The 18,488-nt window shown below is 39.1% G+C and overlaps 1 protein-coding gene across 1 annotated transcript in view; it reads left to right on the top strand.

The window, feature by feature from the left end:
* The first annotated feature begins 416 nt into the window (after nucleotides 1–416).
* Nucleotides 417–18,488, top strand: part of LOC122739054 (major allergen Can f 1-like) — a 42,396-nt gene continuing 24,324 nt past the window's right edge. The window contains exons 1-6 of the mRNA XM_043980911.1: nucleotides 417–497; nucleotides 1,990–2,123; nucleotides 6,550–6,620; nucleotides 8,359–8,466; nucleotides 9,377–9,478; nucleotides 17,113–17,200. Coding sequence (XP_043836846.1) covers nucleotides 417–497; nucleotides 1,990–2,123; nucleotides 6,550–6,620; nucleotides 8,359–8,466; nucleotides 9,377–9,478; nucleotides 17,113–17,200 — 584 coding nt within the window. The remainder of the gene's footprint in view (nucleotides 498–1,989; nucleotides 2,124–6,549; nucleotides 6,621–8,358; nucleotides 8,467–9,376; nucleotides 9,479–17,112; nucleotides 17,201–18,488) is intronic.

Genomic DNA, 18,488 nt, shown 5'->3' with positions numbered 1-18,488 from the left:
GAATGAATTGAAGTCATTGATTTTTTTTTTCTTCATTACTCAAAAATTACAAGACCTTTGAAAACTCCTCCTTCTGATTATAATGTGCCTCCCACCAATAAAGGTATCAATTGTGAGAACCTATAAAGATTGCAGGCATCCAAAAACTAGATCCTGTTGATTCTCAAGGTGAATTTTAATAAACTATCATTAAAGAATCATAAAGACATTTGTCCAATTGCTTCCAAAAATAATGGTATTATCACTTCGCCTTTGAAAGACGGCCTGGGGCATTGTATGTGAGGAGGGTTATTCTTCAGTGCCTTTGAATGTGGGGTGCTATATAAAGAGGGAGTCTCAATGTGAGGAAGGGCATGGTCTTTTCAATTTATATAACTAGGCTCTCTGCTGAAAATTCATTGTATAGCCCTGTGAAGATGAAGGTACTATTCTTGATTTTCTTGATCTCAGTCATCCATGCCTGGGAATACTTTACTTTTGATAAGAACATTTCAAAGGTGAGTCTACTTTTTTGGGGAGGGAGAATGGGTGGGAGAGACATATACCAGCAAGAAGATGCCATTGTCAGCCTAGGAACCCACTCAGTCTGTTTCTAAGCTGTTCTACAACCCTGAAATCCTCTTACCCATAATTACATGACTATGGATTTGGTAGACCTCCTTGGGCCCACAGAAGAGAAGGTCAGAGAGGGAAATAGGACAGGTTCCAAGGTGAGAATTTTCCCACTTTGTTCCAAGTCTACTGTGACCAGAATGAGCTGGAAGCTGGAAGCAGTGATATTCCTAATTCTCTTGCTGCTGATAGCTAATCAGAATTAGTACTACCCCTATATGGAGCTAGTTTCCTATGGATCACAAGTTGTTATTTTCAGGGAACCAGTTAATTGGCTCATTGGCCTTTAGAACTTCAATTCCATTTTGACCATTACTTGGATTTTGTAGATTTGCTTTAGAAACATTAGTTTATGAGAACCTACTTACTTTCTCTTAGAAAACTGTAGTTTGGGCATGTTGCCACAGGGACCATGGTGACATCTTGTAGATGCTATGGGTAAGGTGAGGGCATAGTTATTAGCAGTCCTCAGGAAATTTGGAATAGGTGTTGGTCCAAGGAGAAGTGATAAATGAAGTTGCACCAGAGAGGGTAAGAGAAAGGGTCAGTCTGGTTTGTGACACTGTAGTAGGTTTTTGTCAGAGAACCCAACAGAGAAATCTAGACCATATGGTGGTCATATAATTCTGAGAGAGACATGTTAATTTAACAGGGACATCTTTTAATCAGAGGCAACTTTTTGAACTCTGCTAGAAAGAGCCTTATTAATTGTGAAAGGAGAGGGCTGGTTACTTCTGATAAGATTTCTCAGTATCGGATGTTGTGTACTCCAGCCAGAATCCTGAGAAGCAGACACTGTGGGGTAGTGGACCATTCTCTGGGCATCCCTAGATCTTCCCTACAGAAATCATTTTAGTGGCAGCAGCCTTCTTCCTTTGGTGTGCTATAAGCCTCCAAAGCTGTTATGGGAATTCACTGAAGCAAGGCTCTGACTAGCCTCATGAAACTTGGTAGTGTATTGTTCATTCTTCTATTACATTGCCTTTTTTACACCTCCAGTTATGTCTCTCAGGAACAACCAGAACCTGAATGTGCTTTTCCTAATCATATCCCCTTTCCTCAAACCTAGGGTGAGTCAGAGCCTGTTCTGCAGAGTCTTGGTTTTGGAACCTGTATGAGAGAAGGAAAAGGTGCCGCTGTTGTTGCTGGCATTTTCTAGCAGCAGCCCAGAGATCTAATGTCCACCCTACTTGAGCATCGATCTGACTATAACTCCTGCCCTTCCTAGTTCTTTCCTGTACCTATGAACATAGGCAGATTCCTTTCACCATCCCATTGCTATTACTTCTTTTTCTCCCCGTCTGTCCCAGGATTCTTACTGTTTCATTATCTAGAATTTTCAGTCTGTGCCTCCCATATCCCTACCTCTCTCTCTAGGTGTATGGAATGTGGTTTATTAATGCCTGGATGGGAAATATGGAAATTCCTGATGATAAGAAGAATCAGAAAATACCTCCCTTCACTTTCAGATCTCTTCCTAATGGTAAAATGGAGGCCAAATTAAATCTTAAGTAAGTGTACTTTGTATGGGAATATACCCTAATCATTCCATGCTTTTCTGTTTCCCTGAAAGCAGTACAATTGCTTTTGGGAAATGGTAGTCAAGGTCTCAACTGGATCTAGTAATTTGAAATGTGTGATAAATTGCACTAAAGCCTACCACTAACTTAGCCTTTCAAAAAAGAATTTGCTGAGCAAATTAATACAGTAATGATTCAGTTATCCAGAAGTGACCAAATTGAATGTCTAGACCAGTGCCAATTCAAGAAAACAACCAACCAATCATAGTATTCCAGGAAATGGTGAAGCATCTTTTGAGCATCATAACAGGAAAAGTACTTGGGAAGTATCATGACATAGTGGATTGAGTGCTGAGCTTTGAGTCAGAAAGACCTGAGGTCAAATCCAATCTCAGCTATTTCATAGCTGTAAATGATCCTGGGCAAGTCACTCAACCTCTCTAGGCATCTGTTTGCTCATCTATAAAATGAAGGAGTTGATTTCAATTTCCGAAGTACCTTCTAGCTCTTGATCATGATGTCTCATAAAGGTTATCAGCTGTGTGATACCTCTGCAGCTTGGAGATCGTATTTCTTTTCTTTCTTTTTTTTTTTTTTAGTGAGGCAATTGGGGTCAAGTGACTTGCCCAGGGTCACACAGCTAGTAAGTGTTAAGTGTCTGAGGCCAAATTTGAACTCAGGTCCTCCTGACTCCAGGGCCGGTGCTCTATCCACTGTGCCACCTAGCTGCCCTCGAGATCATATTTCTTGAAAGAGCAAATTACTTTAGAGACTTTTTTTCTCTTCCTTTGATCTCACTGGGTTATGGATGTAGTAGTGCTATTAATGGGTGGAAGGGTATGCAAATCGTTCTAATCTGCTTTTCTGAATGGTTGGATCAATTCACAACTCCATCAACTCTGTATTAGGGTACTTGTTTAGTGGAAACCATTTTAGAGAGACTTCTTTGAACTTTGTCTGTTTCAAGAATGTGTTTTTCAAAATGAAAATTGAAACTGAAACAGAGAATGGAAAGATTGAATTGACAATTCCCAGTGTCACCCTCAAGACATTTCTCAGGAGCTTAGATAAATTTTAATTCTTTATTGCTTCCATATGAGAAAGGGACAAAATTATAAAGACAATGACAATGATATCTAGCATTTATATAGCTCTAGATGAATTGCAAAGCATTTGACAAATGTTATTTCATTGTATCCTCACAACAACCCTGAGGGGTTGGTGTTAGCATTCTCATTGTGCAGATATGGAAATTGAAGCCATAAGAGGTTAAGTCACACAGCTTGTAAATGTCTGAGGCTGGATTTGAACTCAGGTCTTTTGATTCGAGGCACAGCACTCTATCCACTCTGCCACCTTAGTGGCATTTCCAAGTTACCATTTCTAGAGCAGCTTCTGGAATCAGTTCCCATTTGGTATCATGTCCAATATTATCTCTATTTATGTATGCTTCTGAAGCTACAGATAGATCTAAAGCAGTTTAGCTATGCATGTTCTTAATGATATCACTAAATCATGAAGATAAAGGTAGATGATTTTCAATGTGATTTAATAAGGCAGCAGAGTCCATCTGAAGCAATTTGAAATAAAATAGTTATACACATCCAAATGGTAAAAGCAGTTAGTTAGAAGGATCACTTTTCCAGAAAACTGTAGACTCCCAATGATGTAGGATCACAGAAGTCTTGCTGTGGCATTTAATCAAAAGAGTAGGAATAAAGATTGGTCTAAGTTAAGAGAACAACCATTTGAAAGATTCTTTAGGGGGCAGCTAGGTGGTGCAGTGGATAAAGCACTGGCCCTGGATTCAGGAGGACCTAAGTTCAAATCCGGCCTCAGACACTTGACAGTTACTAGCTGTGTGACCCGGAGTAAGTCACTTCACCTCCATTGCCCTGCCCTCCTCCCCCCCACCCCAAGAAAAAAAAAGGAAAAAGAAAGATATTTTAGCAGCAATGTCTTCCTTACATATTATGATAAATATACCTTAATAAATAAAGATCATTCTAATATATTCACTAAAGTAGGTCCAGTTTAATCACATGATGATGCTTTTTAACTAAAAAATGAATAATCTATATATGTCTTCAAAAATACCCTGTAACTAAAAAAAAAAATACCCTGTAACTCAGGCTTTCCATTAATTCAAACTGGCTTTCCTTCTGCTTATTCCAAACAAATAGGCTTAATTGGGGAGGTAGATGTGAGAGGGAGAAAATTTAAAAGAAAATTTAATTTAAAAAAATGGATGAGGTTTATAATGATCTCCAGTGATGCCAGAGAATGAGGAAAACTTTGTCAACTTCCATAGGAGAATGAAAGTAATACCTGGGTATGAAATCTGTGGATGTAATACTCTGATTATACCCAAAAAGTGATGGAGAGATTAGGGCATTTGCCACCTAGGTTAGAAAACTTGGTGAGGTGTCCATGGTCATGTAACCAAAGTCATTTGTTCAATCTTTTTAAGGACTAGAGAATTATATAATCATCATAGTTAATATTTATACAGCAGTTTAATAGAAGTCAGTCCCTGTGCTAAGTACTTTACAATTATTATCTCATTTCATCCTCCCAACAACCCTGGGAGATCGGTGCTATTATTATCCCCATTTTATAGATAAAGAGACTGAGGTAAATAGAGGTTAAAGTAACTTGCCCAACATCATACAGCCAGTAAATATTTGAGGTTGATTTGAACTCAGGTCTTCCTGACTCCAGGGCTTTCCATTATACTCTGTTTACCATACTACCTTGTTGCTCCATGTAAACCTGTTGAATGATCATAGATGACCTTTGCTGGGTCCAAATGACTGCTTCACTGACATGTCCTATTAGAAACCAAATGAAAAAAATTGTGTGGCTCCATGTACCAGATCTCCACTTCTCAGAAAAAAATGACAATGACAATGACAACCCCAACAAAAACTCAAGGCATTGAAAGAACGTTGGCTTGGGAGTCAAGCAGACCTGAGTTCAAATCCCAGCTCTCATCATTAGTTTGAGAAAGTAATTTTTTGTTATCTATGAGTATGATTACTTAGAGCATTATAGTTTCACTGAAGTGTAAGGGGCTAAAATTCTAGCTAGTCTGTCTAAAATATTTAATGAGTGGTCGCCAATAAATTAGAAGCTTTAGCAAGAGTATTTAAGTATTTATTAAAGAGCATAAGAATTTGGTGAAGAGAGAGAAATAGGCCTAGATGCCTACATCTATCTATCTCTAGGACCCTGTGTTTTTGCTCTACTCTCAATGAGAGTCCTGATGAAAGAGAGTGAGAGAACCAGCTTTGCCCTTTCTTCCTCCCCCAGCCTCCTATGAAACTGGGAACATCCTGTCCACACACACAGAGCTAGTAGCTTTGATATTACCCTCAAGCAATCTTCACTTCCTGACACCAAGGAAAAGCTGCATGGCTTGCCCTCAGATGCCTTCTCCTCATGATGGAGCTTTCCTACAGTAACTCCAGCAGGTGGAGTCACTCCAGTTGTTACAGAAGCTATGAGTTGCTTATGCTTGGCTGTTATGAGACACAAGTTAGGAGCAATGAAATTTTGGTGATAAATTGATTCCCATGCCCTGGGCTTGTCCAGGGACTAGGGCATTTTACTTTAGACACAAGTCAAGTCCTAAATACATATTCTTTAAATTGAACTAAAGCTTTCAAGCATTTTGGGGAGGCAGCATCATAGCATCACTGGAGGCAGAATCAGTAGAACTGGCTTTAAGTCTTGGCCCTGGCTCTTACTAACTACATGGCTATGAGTACATGATCTCAAGTACTCATCACATAGACATTAGTCAATGCACTGTGCTTTAGATGCAGGTATACCTGCAGAAAACAATCCCTAGTTTCCAACTCTGAAAAAAATTGGTGATGATATTTATATTGTGACTTTGGTGCAAAGACAAAGCTCTGAAAACTATAAAACAGGCAAGGAAAATATATTACCTGCTGACTATGTGCCAGGCATGGTACTATGGTCAGTGTCTATAAATCAGGGTAAAAGACAGTCTTTGCTCTCCAGGATGTCACAGTCTAATTGGGGAGAAAAAATATAAACAACCATGTAGAAAAAGAAAGATATAGGATAAAATGGAAATAATTGAGAGAGGTAAGGTACTAGCATTAAGTATTGTATCATTTTGAGCTGTAGTTATTATTATAATAATTCTCCAATAACACATTTTTGGGCAGCTAGTTGGCACAGTGGATAGAACACCAGCCCTGGATTCAGGAGGACCTGAATTCAAATCTGGCTTCAGACACTCGACACTAGCTATGTGACACTACAATGCAAGTCACATAACCATCTCTGCCCTGCAAAAACAAAACAAAACAAACAAACAAAAAACAAAACAAAAAATCCCCACATTTTATCTCAAAATCTCATTCATGGATATTTTGTTTTCTAGAAAGAATGGCCGGTGTGAAGAAATTAAATTAACTCTAGAGAAAACAAAGGAACCTGGGAAAATGACAACCTGTAAGTGACTAAACTATGCCAGATTAAAGGGGTATAGGAATCCCAGCCTGAGGTTAGATTACAAATGTAATATTTCTGGCTTAATGATAAAGCAGAGGTTGGGAACCCATAGCTAACTGTGATCCAGAGCTAAGAGCCACAGTTTAGCTGACATTTTCCATGGCATGTACTGAACCATCCACTAGGTTTGGCTTCTGAGAAATGGGAGGTGGTGACATTTGCTGTAGTATTTCCCAGTGTTGTCATGAAGAAAGAGCTCTGCAAAGTGTAAAGCATGCATTGGTTTGAATTATATTTCTATTGCTATTCACTGAAGCAGAAACTGGTGCTAGAAAGAGAAATGCTTCATGGGATTTCTGTTTCCAGAAAGAAGATTTATTGTGAAGAAATTATGTTGTGATACCTGCCAGTTATGTTTGTGAGATAGAACTGACAGAATCACTGGACATGAGGAACAGGAAGAGCATTGAGAAGCTAGGCAGGGCCTCCCATAAAACAGTTTGGCTATCTGACCAATCCCCTCTAAAACCTCCCCAGGATATGTTCCCTTCAAGTTTCCACCTGTGGAGGTGATCAAACAATCAAACAGTCTTTTTCTTCTCTGTGGGGTACTGTTGTGGAGTCTTTCTTCCCAAGGGTCCTTGGGTCCTGAGGTATCTTCTCAGTCCCCAGATCCAGGGGCAAGTCTCCCAAATTTGAATATTTCAGAGGCACTAGAATTCCTGGTTCAATCTCTACAAGGCATTAACTCTCAAGTAGAGGTGAAATAACACCCAGGAAAAAATTGGTGATGATTTAGGTACATCCTCAAAATTGTTTAAAATGAATCTTTTATAAAAATAATTTTACTAATTTAATTGTACCAGAGGAACTTGATCATTAGAGGCATTCTTTTATGAATCCCTTTAGAGAGTTAAAAAGGATAGAGACTGTACATGTGCTTTCACTGGTACAGGAAACTCCCAGGTGAAGGAATTCCCTCTGTCAGTGCAGCTCGCCTTCAAAAAAAGGCAAATGTGTAGAGAACTGAAATTAACTTGCCCAGGCTCATCAATCCAGTTTGTGTCAGGGGCAGGACTTAAGCCCAGGCCACACTTTAAAAAATGTTAAGAGCTCAAGATCATAGAAACAGATCAAGATCCTTAAGAGAACATTTCTAAATACTAAACACACTCCGTGTTGCTTTGCTGAACTGAAGCCTGTTCTCTGATTACTAATACCTTTTTTCACTTGCTTGCAATGTACTGAATCCCCCTGGCTCTTTGACTATCATCCTGTGGACCACCTTAGCATCAGCTCTTAAGCAGATAGAGCTGAAGGGATAAATAGACTTTTCCTATGGCAATCTCTAGTTTACTCTGTGTGAAGTTCTCAGTTCCATGCTCTCTCTCTCTCTCTCTCTCTCTCTCTCTCTTGCCTTCTAGAAGAACATGGGAAAGGCCCCTGATTGACCTTTGAACCTGGAAGCAGTTTGCTTGTCTCAGCCTAATTCCTTAGGTCCTCTAGTTCCTCTAGTTCTTGTTTTCTTGGTGAAACATTTAGTACCTCCTAACCATTTCACAACTTGACTTCTTAAAACGGCCAGATCACATTTTCAACAAATTCAGAGATTAACTTACAAATGAGATGCAACTTTAAACCTTTGTCAAGCACCTCCTAAGTAGAAGGAACTGTGTACTTGCCATGGCTCTACATTGTATAAATGTAAAGTGGATGTTTTACTTTTTCTCCTTCACAGGGGGAAAGCAGACTATTGGGTTAATAGACATATTTATAAAAGACCACATGATAGCATATATAGAAAGCAGGATGAATGGAAAAGACGTCATAATGATGCAACTTATGGGTATGTATTATGGCAACCTTTGGATACTGCTGACAGAACAGAGTTCATATTAGTAACATTCTGATGTAGTTCATATAGGCTGTTAGAATTCAGATAAATTCAAATCACAGTTCTGAAAAGCCTATTCTTTTAGACACTTAATAGGTACTTGGAATCTGCCAGCATAAATAATTATAGGCCTTCAACGATTTCTTAATTACATGTTTGACTCCCCTGGATGATGGCTTTGGCACAAGAATATGCCAGATCCCCTTCCATTGATTTGGGAGCTCGATGGAGTATCTAAGGCTTTTGTTAATCTAAGGTCTGGTTGGCATACATAAATGACCAGGAATCTTCTTTACTTGCTCTGCTCTCAATAAGTCACTTCAGAGCATAGGATCAGGAAAGACCTGGCTGTTTGGGAACATTAATTACAGAGAATTCATCATAGTGAGATCATAAGAGCATTGTTTTCTTTAGAGAACACATGGAGACACCGAGTCATCTTCCTGAGAAAGTAGCTTTCATGGAAATAGGATTTTGGTCTGGTAGAATTTAAATACAGATTACCTCACCTGTAAAATGAAGACAATACATTACTGAAAGTTGAGAGCTAGGCAAAATTATCTCTAGGCCTCTCCAAATACAATTATTTATGATGCTAGTGATCTTCAATTTGGGGCATTTCCCTGAAAAGGTTAAAAGAGTTTCTCCATAGCAATAGCTAACCCACCTCTTTCTCAGGAATAGTGGGGAGGGAAAAGAGAGAGAGATTATGGATTTAAAAAATTCCTGGGTATGCCCATGAGGCTCTTCCAAGAGACAGTAGAAATAATACTTAGACATCAATTCCTCTATTTCTTTTCTGAGCAGAGTACTTCCTAGAGATAGCAGTACTGCATTCATTCATTATGACTTGCCATTACAGGTCGAAGTACAACTATTAATCCTGAAGCCTTGAAGTTGTTTAGAGAATTTGTTCAGAGCAAAGGACTAGACAAGACAAAAATCACGATGGTTGAACCACAGGGTAACAAAGATGGATTTTCTGATTTCTCTTGTGTTTATGTCAAGTCCTAGCTTCTCCTTTCTAATTTGTGGTAGTGTGGTACAGTACAAAATTCATCAGGTACAGAATGATAAGACCTTAATTCAAATGTTTGCCCTGCTACCTGTTTGAGCTTGGACATGAATGGAGGGTAGAGTGACTAGAACCCTGGTCCTTGAATCAGGAAGAACTGAGTTCAAATTTCAGACATTTCTTAGCTTTGTGCCCTTGGGAAAGTCACTTAGCCTCTGTTTGCCTCAGTTTCCTCAACTTTAAAGTGGGGAAAATAGCCAATTTCTTCATCTTTAAAATGGAGAGATTGGACTTGATGACCTCCAAGATTTCCTTTAAATACATGATCCCATGATCTCTCTGGATCTTTCTGAGTCAATTTCTTCATCTATATAATGGGGATAATAGTCATATTAACCACCAGCAAGAATTGTTGAGAGAGTTTTTAAAGTCCTCTGCAAACAGAAGCCACTGGTAAAATTTAAGCTGCTATTAACCTCACATTCAAAATGTTGGCCATTTAAGGAGATATGTTGTGGTAACTGCATTTGTTAAATGGATCTATGTATTCTTTTGTTTCTGCAGGTGACTGTGTTCCAGGAAGGGTATAGGGTAAGTGGTCTTCTCCAAATGGTGTTAGCCTCTAATGTCCTAGGGTTGGCTTAGTGAAAGCCCCCCATCCTATTCTTTAATACAATCCCAACAACCCACCACTGAGTTCTGTTTGCTCTTTTCTAGGGGAAGCTGATTCCTTCACTTGACCTCAGCCTACCTATGAAATCCTTGGTCCTGTCTCCTGCTGAGAAGCAGTTCCATGTGCCTGGACTCTGAATATGCTTCTCCTTCCCTGCCATCTCCCCACCCCCTTCCTAACACTTTCTTCAGATGCTACATAAACTATGCAATAACCACACTTGGCTCAGTCTGTTTGCTGAAATCTCCTTTGGTGAGGGAAAAAGCTAGGACAGCTGACTCAGAGGCACCCTGTTCCTTCATTTAAATTATTATTTTATTATATGTTTATCATCACATGATCTCTGGTGTCCCAACTCTTTTCCCCATTTCCCCTTTTTGGCCAGAGATTGAAATATTAATGACTATTTTTTGGGTTTATTTCCTTAAAGAATTTTGAATCCAGCTATCTTTATCATCATCTAGTCCATCTTATAATATGAGATAATATAAAAGGCTTGGTAAAATGTATTGCTGATACCCAGATTAATTACATCTGTGCAGTTCTGTTGATCTACCTACTCACAGTATCACTGTCCAAAAATGAATAAAAGTAACAGTGAAAGAAATATTACAGCAGTATTTAAAATGTGAAGAAAGAAGGTAGCTGACGAGGACAATTTCTCTGATTTAGAGTCTGTAGCCTACATCAATTCATAGCTTAAATAAAGTCTTATCCATGAAGTCTTTCCTAATCTTTCCAGCTACTGATTCTTTCCCCAACTCTGAAATGAATTTGCCTTGAATTTGTATATATTTATATACATGCATATTGTTTTACTCAATAGAATATAAGCTCATTGAGGGCAGGGTCTATTATCTTTTTTCCCAGTCAGTCAATGAAAAATCATTTATTAAGGGCCTACCATGTGTCAGGCCTATGTTAAGGGCTGGAGATACAAAATGAAGTCCCCTCCCTCACCACTGCAAGAAAGAGACCTTAAAGAGCTCATAATCTAAAGGGAGAGAGAACAAGCAAATAATTAGATTGCAAGTTCCTTGAGGACAGGGACTATCTTTTGACTTTTTTGTATTCCCAGCACTTGGTACATAATAAGCACTTAATCAATGTTCATTGATTAACTGATTGATACACAAACAAGCTACAAACAGGGTAAATAGGAAATAAATTACAGAGAAAATAGAAGGCTACATAGAAGCTTGCTATAGAAGATATGATTTTAGTTGGAACTTGAAGGAAACTGGGGAACCCAGTATGAAGAGATGAGGAGGGAGAACATTCCAGGCTTGGGGAACAACCAGAGAAAATGTCTGAAGTTGAGAGATGGAGGGTCTTGTTTGTGGCATAACAAAGGGACCATTGTCATTGGATTGAAGTGTGTGTGGCAGGAAGTGAGGTGTAAGAAGCCTGGACAGGTGTGTTTGTGGGTAGGTTATATAGGTGGTTAAATGACAGACATTCAAAGTCTAGCAGGGTACCTACCATGTAGCAGATGCTTAGTAAATGTTTGTTAATTAATTGGCTCTCTAAAATACTCTCAACAAGTAAAATAACTGAATAATGTAAGGAATTAATTGTGATTTGGGGTTTCCATGATGCCATCTTTGCTTCATCATGGTCAGACTGAAAAGATGACACCTTGAAAAGCCCAAGAGAAGATGGGTGTGTACTTGAAGAGTTAATAGAACAAACAAAAGGAACTCTGATTAGATTTGTCATGTATATTAGGTGTGACTGAATAACACAAAGAACATTTGACTGAGTCAAAGCATCCCACAAAGTACCTAAGCCCCACCTCGAAGTTCAGCCCTGCCCACATGGGCCTGGCCAAATTATAATGGGGACAGCTCAGGAGCTATGTTGAACCAATTGAAGACTCAGCATGGCTAAGAACCTTCCTTCTAGTGGGAGAGGCAGGAAAGGTAAGGGAAAAATCCAGGTGGAAGGAAAAAAAAAAGGAGGATTGAGAGAGAAACTGGTGGTGGTTGACCTTCAGGCTAAACCAGAAGACATTGCACAGCTGATTCTCCTTAAAACTACAGATTCCAGGTGGTGGTGAGTTTATGTTGTTGAAGTGAGGCTAGCTCTTTAGGCCAGCTGAGCTGGAAGCAAGCTTAGTGTTTGAGTCAGTTTTTGTTCAAGCCAAGCTGTTCTGAGTAGCTGAGGAAGCAAAGCTTATCTGAGGTACCTGGGGGCCTTTTTACCCTAGACATTTAGATTCTAACCATCTGGGTAGTGGGTTATATCTTTCCCTTTCTCTATCCCCTTTCTCATTGTCCCTGGCTTTATTAACTTCACTTGTGTTGTAAATTTGTTCCCATTAATAAAACCTGATTTGTTTGTGGAAAAGAGGCTATTAATCTCCTTTCTTATCAGTCTTACTGAAATAACTAAAAAAAGGCATTTTGGAAGTGAGGAAACTCTGGACCTAGAGGTCTCTCATTATTTTCTGAACCCCAATATTACAGTGAGCCGCCCACTTAACTCTCCCCATACTAAATTTGGCCCAAACAGTTGGCGAGCTAGCCAGGATTTAACAAACTTTGTGGATCTCTTTAACCTCCCCCACTGCCTCCCTTCTTTAGCTAATCTCCCTTACTTTTAAAAGCCTCTGAAAGCCTTACCTCAAGTACTAGCACTTATCTTCCTGGTCAGAGAAAAGCCAATCCATTTTAAACTGCACCATGATTGAATATTTTTCTTACCTCATGCCTTTTCTCATTGGAGTATTTTGGGACTACATAATGTCCCAGTTCAAATGAATGACCTATTAAGTATTTCTTCATAGTTTTACTAGTTTTCTCCTCATCTATATAGTATGACACCGTAATGATTGCAATGATGCCACCTACTGGAGACTTGCTGTGGGAAAGCTCCACCATGAGGAAAATGCCTCAGAGGCATTGTGGCTTTTCCTTGGCATCAGGAAATGACGTTTGCTTATGGGTACTGTCTATCAAGGCTACCAGCCAATCAACTTTAGGAGCCTCCTATTTTCTGGGAGGAGACAGGAAGGAGGAAAGGGAGCCTGCGCAGAGAGCGCTGGCCTTTTTTGGCTTCCAGACTTGATGGTGGTGGCGGCAGAGGACTTCACAGGAAATTTGAGGAAAGATAGGAATGCCAGGCTGTTGGAATTCTGTTCTCAATCTTTTTCTTTCTATTTTCCAATAAACCCTTAAAAACCTAAACTCGTTTTATCAGTGATTTTAGTCAGTTTCCCCCAAAATTGGGGGAACAGATTAGAATCCACATTTAGAATCTTAAATTACACAACATCTTTGAAATAATGGAGTGGGAGAGTCTGTCCCCCTCATCAATCTGGAAGCATTATAACTAAATTTGACCCTTACTACAGTAGTATAATCATAGCTCTAGTGAGTATAACTTTCATTCTCTCTATTATCAATATTGTAACATGGCATTTTCTCATAAAAAGCTGGATAGAGAGAAAAGAGTGTGACCATAGTAGGCCACGTGTTCAGAGAGAAGCTAAGACAGCTCCCTCTACTGGAGATGACCTGAGTTCCTTTTGTTTGTTCTATCATCACTTCAAGTACACACCCATCTTCTCTTGGGCTTTTAAAGGTTACATCTTTTAAGTCTGACCATGATGAAGCAAATATGGGGTCATGGAAACCCCAAATCACAATTAATTCCTTACAATTTCAGAAATTAAAGATTTAGCTTTCAAGAGAAAAGCTGATTTCTTAGTGCAGCCAGGGCCTGTTGTCAACCCTGACTCTAGATCTTTGGGTTGACTTCTGTATTCATACTGATAAATCTGGGTTCCCAAAGTAATAACATATTCTTGGAACTCAAACTCTCAGGACACTAAGGGTAATTTTATTGTTGAGAAGCCCCTGTGAAAAACTTTTAAGATGATGGCCCCTTTTCTAACCATTATGTTAGGTCCTCCATGTTGATTTCTTTCCATTTTAATGATTGGAGCCATATAAGGTAAAGTTGGCATGAAAGGTTCTATAAATTAGAAGGATGGGGACTAGCAAGAAGTTATTAACAAACATTCATTACTCCACTGATTTTTTCCCCCCAGCCAGGTCTTGAACCCCATGTGACTTTGTTACCTATCCAAAGGACAATGAATTTAGGTTTAACAGACTCACTTTGGATTGAGTTTATGGTGATGGTGGTATGGATATCAGTGTAGGAAATAGAGGTGAGATCAAGTATTTCTATGCTCTCTTGCCTTTGCTTATGTCTACTTATCCAGAGTGAGCTGGAAATGAGGCTTTGATCATACTAATTCTATCCTCTGCCATTCAGAACAAATGATGTTCCCAAGAAGAACTCAATCTCAAAGTGACTCTGTGTATTCAATCTATGGACTCAGTGCTAAATCTCTTCTTCAATCTGGGTTTTGAAATATTTGCTTCAACTTAATATGTTTAGGTAAGCAAGGTTATTTCACTTAAGCTTACTGACTTCCTATAGACCTCATATTCATGTATGCTGCAAATAGTTTCATATTAGTGCCTAGGTTGCTTGCTCGTGGATGATTTTTTGTAGTCCAAATGAGGCTTATATTCAGAGATGGGTGTCAAGATCAGGAGGATGTTTATGGAGGGGAGGCCCAATTTCCTTTTTTTACTGCCATAGCTACAACTCATAATTCTGTCTAGGGTACTTACTATGTGAAGGGAATTGTGGGAAGCAAGATGTTTCCTGAGGAGAAGAGTTCTAATGATGTGTTATCCTTGACCATCAGCTATGTTGACGTGGAGGCCAAATTTGCCATCAAGTATGTAGCTTAGGTCCTAGCAACTTGTTTATTTTTATGCAACCTTTATCCTAGGTCCATAAATGGAACCAATAATTCTATGCCCTCTGCTTACCTAATAAGTCCACAAAGAGGAAATCTAAGTTCTTGTATCCTTATGAATATTTTAGCACCAATGGGTGCTATGTTTCTTTTTCTTCCATTGACTTCCTGAGTTACTAAACATGGGCTTGAGAATCCTCTAACTTTCTCCAAATGTCTCTGCCCCATACAGTACATTACACAAGTCAACCTAGGTTATATACTGCAACCTATTCATAGCATGCATCTCTATTTTCTTTGAGATCAGCTATGATTTTGACTCCTTTAGAGATGATGGCATTTTGTGATTCCTGGCTCCAAAGTTCAATCTGAAGAATATGTCACATTGAAAAGATAGCTGGGAATCACAAAGTTATTTTGTGAGTGGGATTAATCAGAAGCTAAAATGCTGCTTTGTCATCCAGCATTCTCTTATAGTTGGCCTATTTGAGGAGTGAGTCAATCTTGAGACAGCCAAATAACCTTTTGTGATTTTGATGACATATTAATTTCTATCCCTGAGTCCTACTAGAAAAAAGTATTTATTTGTATTATTACATTGTCCAGGAAGAATGACAAGCATGAAGAGATTAAAACAACAATAGATCAAAGAAATGATCTCAGAATATTCTATGTGACTCACCTAGCATAAGAAAAAGACCTCCTGGGATAAGGAATCCTAGCCTGAGGCCAGGCCTTCATAGAGGTGGCTTAACAGGCTCAAGCAAAGAGTGGGACCTGGGACTTCTCTGTGGTCCTGGAGTCCAAAGGCTGGGTTTTTAGGAGAACATATTTTTCCATAGCATGGACCAAGTTGACCAGTGGGATTGTCCTCCCAAAGACATGACTGACTAAATCACTGGTCCTGAGAGATTGAGGTGGCAAAGGCAGGGTAGGCAGCTGTTCCCATAGTTTTCATTGAGAAATCTTAAGACTTAACCTTTCTACCCTGTTCAATTGCAGATTGATATTCCCAACATTAGTTGCTTAATTGAGTAAAAGCATTGTCTCTTGACAGTTATTCTGAGGATTCATATGTGCTATCTAAGAGATATGTTAGACAATAGTGTCATATGGCCAATATATGTTTGGCATAGGATGTGAACTCAGTTCCTTCTCACTCCAAGGTTGCCTCTATATCCATTATATTATGCTTCATCTGTGACTTGAGATAAATTCCATGACCTTTCTGGGCCTCAATTTCCTTATCTCTAAAATGGGGATGGTAGATGTGCTGCTTTAAAACATCTTTCAGATTTTAAGTCCTTTGGTTATAATGCTCAATACACAATAATTTATGACAAATGCAGAAGTGCTTAATGAGGTCCAAATGGAAGGTCATGTTGCTCAGGGTCATATACAACTTTCCTCGGGGATTCTTGGATTATGGTTGATTCCTGGGTCTGGATATAGTTTGTTAACAGTTATATTCCCAAGTCTTCCTCAGTTTTTTCTCCACAGATATTTTCCAGGAAGATTTAGGCTTACCAAAGGCATATATATATCTCCCCATCATCCCTCTGCTGACAGGAGCCAAAGCTACAAAAATGTCCCATTAAATATATAGGTTAAGTCTCATTAGAATATATTCAGTGGAGGGGAGTTTGATGGCAAAAAAGTCAGAGTTGTCATAATTTTGTGTAACTTTTGGTTCTGCAAATCTCACTAAAAGAGCCAAAGGCAGAGATAGTTGTTAGAACCTGCCAACTCTGATTCTCCTTGGACTTCAGACATTCCAAGATTTTGCATCCCTGGAAGTAGCAAGGGGGCATATATTTCATGTCTGATACAAATTAAAGCCCCAAAGAATGATCAGTAAACTCCACAGTGGACCTCCAAGACTGTGTTAGCTTTAGGTTTGGTGGTAATACAGGTTTTGCTAAGGGATTGAATTTCTAGGCTGTAGGCACTGACTCAGCTCTTCCTTGAAAAGGCAGCAAGAAGAAAAGCCTTCTTTGAACAAACTAGGAGAAATGTAAAGTTATCTTCATGTTATATCCCTTTCCTCATCCAAACTTGTGGAGATTTTGGGATGTTAGGGATATGAATAAGTTCCCAATTAGGAGATTTATATGGGCTTTTTTTCTGTAGAGAAGAGTAGTCGGGGAGTGTTTGATATGTGGGTGAGGTGTGGGGATTTGTTGGCAGAACATAAGAGGGATGAACTTCTCAACCACTGGTAAACTGCCTCCTGGTATCCCAATTAATTTTGGCAATTTAACTTACCAAGGAGCTCTATTCCCAAGTATTAAAGTTTTGGGGCTTTGTCTCTTTTTTTTTTGGCAGGGCAGTGAGGGTTAAGTGACATGCCCAGGGTCACAGAGCTAATAAGTGTCAAGTGTCTGAGGCTGGATTTGAATTCAGGTCCTCCTGAATACAGGGCTGGTATTTTATCCACCGTGTCACCTAGATGTCCAAGGTCATTGACTCTTGTTTGATTCTTTGTGGAAGAAGAGAAAAATTGACTCCAATCCATGACCTTATGAAAGGAAGTGTGGAGTAGGGGAAAGCATGCTGAATTTAGAGTCTAGCTGGAAATACTTGTGTGACTTTTGGAAGTCATTTAACATCTCTGGGCCTTGGTTTTCTCTTCCCTAAAATGAATTGGAATGGACTAGATGAGTCCTATGGTCTCTTCTCGTTCTAACTCTGGAATTCCATAATCTTAATTATTCTTTAATATATCTGAAGGCAGTAATGGAATTGTCCTTCATTCCTCTCCTTCTAGTTCCTCCAGTCAACCTCTATCACTCTCTCAAACACATGATTCTGTTCTCTAAAAAGTTCTTTTCATAGAATGCTTTAGGGATGTTGATACCTACTGGTTTGTGGCTTTGCACATTATAAGTTTTCACTTTACCTTAGCCTATTTCTTCCTGGTATGATAGGATCTAAGGTTTAAAGATGATCATCTCACCCAGACCCTTAATTTAAAAGTTGAAGTAAATGAAGCCCCAAGAAGTCACACAAGTATTAAGCAATGAAGTCAAGATTTAACCTGAAGTCCTCTAATTCCAAATCAAATGTCCTTGCACCTGTGCCTTTTTGTGATCTTCCAAGATCCTGGTATTGGGAAGCTCTTGTTTCTGCTATTTCATGAAACCCTAAGGAACCATCACTGAGTATCCATTGGGTTTTTAAAGAAGAGGATGATTCACTTCGTTCTCAGAATCAGTGATATCCAGGAAATATCAGCCATCTTTTCAGATAACCAGTCATTGCCTATGACCATATGCTTTATAAGCTTTTCCTTCCTTTCCTAAACTCCCTCCATTATTCACAACTACTTTTTTTTCCAGTGCTACATAAATGTATGAAGCAATCATCCTTGGTTAAATCTGTTTCTTTTTTGAGGTTTTCTTGGGGTCAATGGACACGAAGCCAGCAACAATCAGTCAAGGTGCCCTTGACTGGGAGCCCTGGGAACACAAACTTCCAAAGGTTGGGAGGGACTTATAGCTTCTATA

Source organism: Dromiciops gliroides, chromosome 2 (genome assembly GCF_019393635.1).
Source record: "Dromiciops gliroides isolate mDroGli1 chromosome 2, mDroGli1.pri, whole genome shotgun sequence".
Lineage (NCBI taxonomy): Eukaryota > Metazoa > Chordata > Mammalia > Microbiotheria > Microbiotheriidae > Dromiciops > Dromiciops gliroides.
The sequence above is the reverse complement of the archived record's forward strand: the minus strand, read 5'-3'. Positions and strand labels throughout refer to the sequence as shown.